Below are 2,144 nucleotides of genomic sequence, written 5' to 3'. Positions count from 1 at the left end.
GGTTTCGATGGACAGGTCTTCCTCCTCTTTGACTCAGAGAACAGAATGTGGACAATGGTTCATCCTGGAGCCAGAAAGATGAAAGAAAAGTGGGAGAATGACAAGGATGTGACCATGTCCTTCCATTACATCTCAATGGGAGACTGCACAAGATGGCTTGGGGACTTCTTGATGGACATGGACAGCACCCTGGAGCCAAGTGCAGGAGGTAACAGCAGAAAGAAACGGGGATCTGGAATGAGATCAGAAATGGTGATCTCGAGAAACTAGTTCTTGAGTTCAGCTTCAGTCATCCCAGTATACACGTTTATGTTAAAATGACCCCCTCATGGGGCGCTCCTCCTGGGGGTGCTGGCGTGCCTGTGCTCTCCCATCCTCCTCTCCCTTCTCCCTCCTGACTCCTATTCTTCATTGCACTTGCTTCTGTTCCCCGCACTGTGGATTTCTCACCAACCTTGAAACTGCAGGTGTCTTTGTGCTTTCAGACCTTTCTCCTTAGTGTTTCCTCTTTTGATAATCACTTTTCCTTTCCTTTCCCTCGTCTGGTTCTGGAAATCCATCAAAACCACCTCCAACGCCAGCCCAGAGACCCTCCCCTCCCCAACTCTGGAGCATCACCTCCTTTTCCACCACAGCAGGAGGGTGGGCTGTGCTGTCACCTTGCTTCCCTCAGCAGCTGTGTGAGCTCCCTGAGGACAGGGGACACCCCCTCTCCCTTCCCAACCCAGGACCTGTCACATCAGCTGCCCCACGCCAGCGGGGAGGGGACAAAACTTCTGCCTTCCAGGATGACCTAGGGTGGCAGGAACTGAGGAGGTGTCTCCTCAGATTTGGGGCCTGGACAAGGGTTGTCACTTTTGTGTTTCCATTTCAGCATCACTCACCGTGTCCTCAGGCACAACCCAACTCAGGGCCACGGCCACCACCCTCATCCTTTGCTGCCTCCTCATCATCCTCTGCTGCTTCATCCTAGCTGGCATCTGAGGAGAGTCCTTTAGAGTGACAGGTACTGTGAGCAGAATTGCAAGTGGAGCAAGGAGCAGGTGGGTGAGGAGGCAGGACGGGAAAAGAGAATTCCCAGAGTCCCACCCCTCCCTGTGGCTGGGACCTTCTCATCCTGACATGAGACAGGTGAAAGAGACCTTGTGTCACCTGTTGGCAATGACCTGGGCAGCTCATTCCTGATTACTGATGGATTCTCACCTTCAGAGTCCAGAGGGAAAAGGAGGGGCCTATACCAAGGCTCAGGGTCTGTTGAGCTTGAAAAGGTTTAGCAAGTTCGGGCATGATTCAGAGCAGGTTCCTATTCAGGAAGGGTGTGTGGCCTGCAGGCAGCAGGAATTCAGATATGGGCAGTCCTCTTAATTGAGTTAGGTGCTTCATGGTAGCTTTACATGAGGTGTGACAAGGGAAGGGGGATTCCATCTCTGAGGCTAAGAGAGAGATCTGGGTGTAATCCCAGGAGCAGCGGCCTGGGAGAGCCTTGGTACACCTAATGAAAAAAGTGGGAGTACAGGGCTGCCTTCCTACAGAAAGTGGCTTGGGTTCCAGGAATTAAGGTGGAAGATAAAGAGTAGAGGCTGCTCAAGAGAAGGATATTTAAAAAGTCAGTTACATGGACCCGTGGGGTTTGAGTCTGGGCCCTGAGGCAGCTCCCCTGCCATCACCCTCCTGCACACCCCAGATCTTGAGCCCGCTGATAGCCCTGCCAGAAGCAGAGTGGATTCAGGGGAAGGGGGGTCTGAGGTGCTGCTGGGGTTCCACGGGCACCACTGGGCTGCACCAGGAATGGATAAGGTGGAACAGGAACAGATACCTTCAGAGCTATGGGTGCTGCTCCCAGTGTGAGGAAAGGCTCAAGAGGAAGAGGAAAGAAGGATGTTTGCCTGCAGGCTGACCCAAGGCCAAGGGCACAGGAATACAGAACCCTGTCTTTGGATGTCTGCCCCACTCCTTGCCATGTTTTAGGCCCTCTCATAAGATCATAGAGAGGGCCTTGAGTGAGGGCGCGGACCCATCACTATCAGCTTCAGACCTGTGGGCCCCTCCACTCCATGCCCTGGTCAGGTGCAGGGCCTGGACTGACTCTGTGATGTGACAAAGGAGGAAAGAGGTTGGTCCAAGCTGCAGTCGCCAGGGTTGGG

The 2,144-nt window shown here is 53.6% G+C and overlaps 1 protein-coding gene across 1 annotated transcript in view; it reads left to right on the top strand.

Annotated features, from left to right (window-relative positions):
- The window catches only part of LOC105528777 (NKG2D ligand 2-like), a 12,074-nt gene extending 11,090 nt beyond the window's left edge, over positions 1-984 (top strand). The window contains 1 exon segment of the mRNA XM_011965662.1: positions 875-984. Within this exon segment, the coding sequence (XP_011821052.1) occupies positions 875-984 (110 nt within the window).
- Positions 985-2,144: the final 1,160 nt, after the last annotated feature.

This window comes from Mandrillus leucophaeus, unplaced genomic scaffold, assembly GCF_000951045.1.
Source record: "Mandrillus leucophaeus isolate KB7577 unplaced genomic scaffold, Mleu.le_1.0 Scaffold731, whole genome shotgun sequence".
NCBI lineage: Eukaryota > Metazoa > Chordata > Mammalia > Primates > Cercopithecidae > Mandrillus > Mandrillus leucophaeus.
Note: the sequence above shows the minus strand (reverse complement) of the source record. Positions and strands in the feature narration are given on the sequence as shown.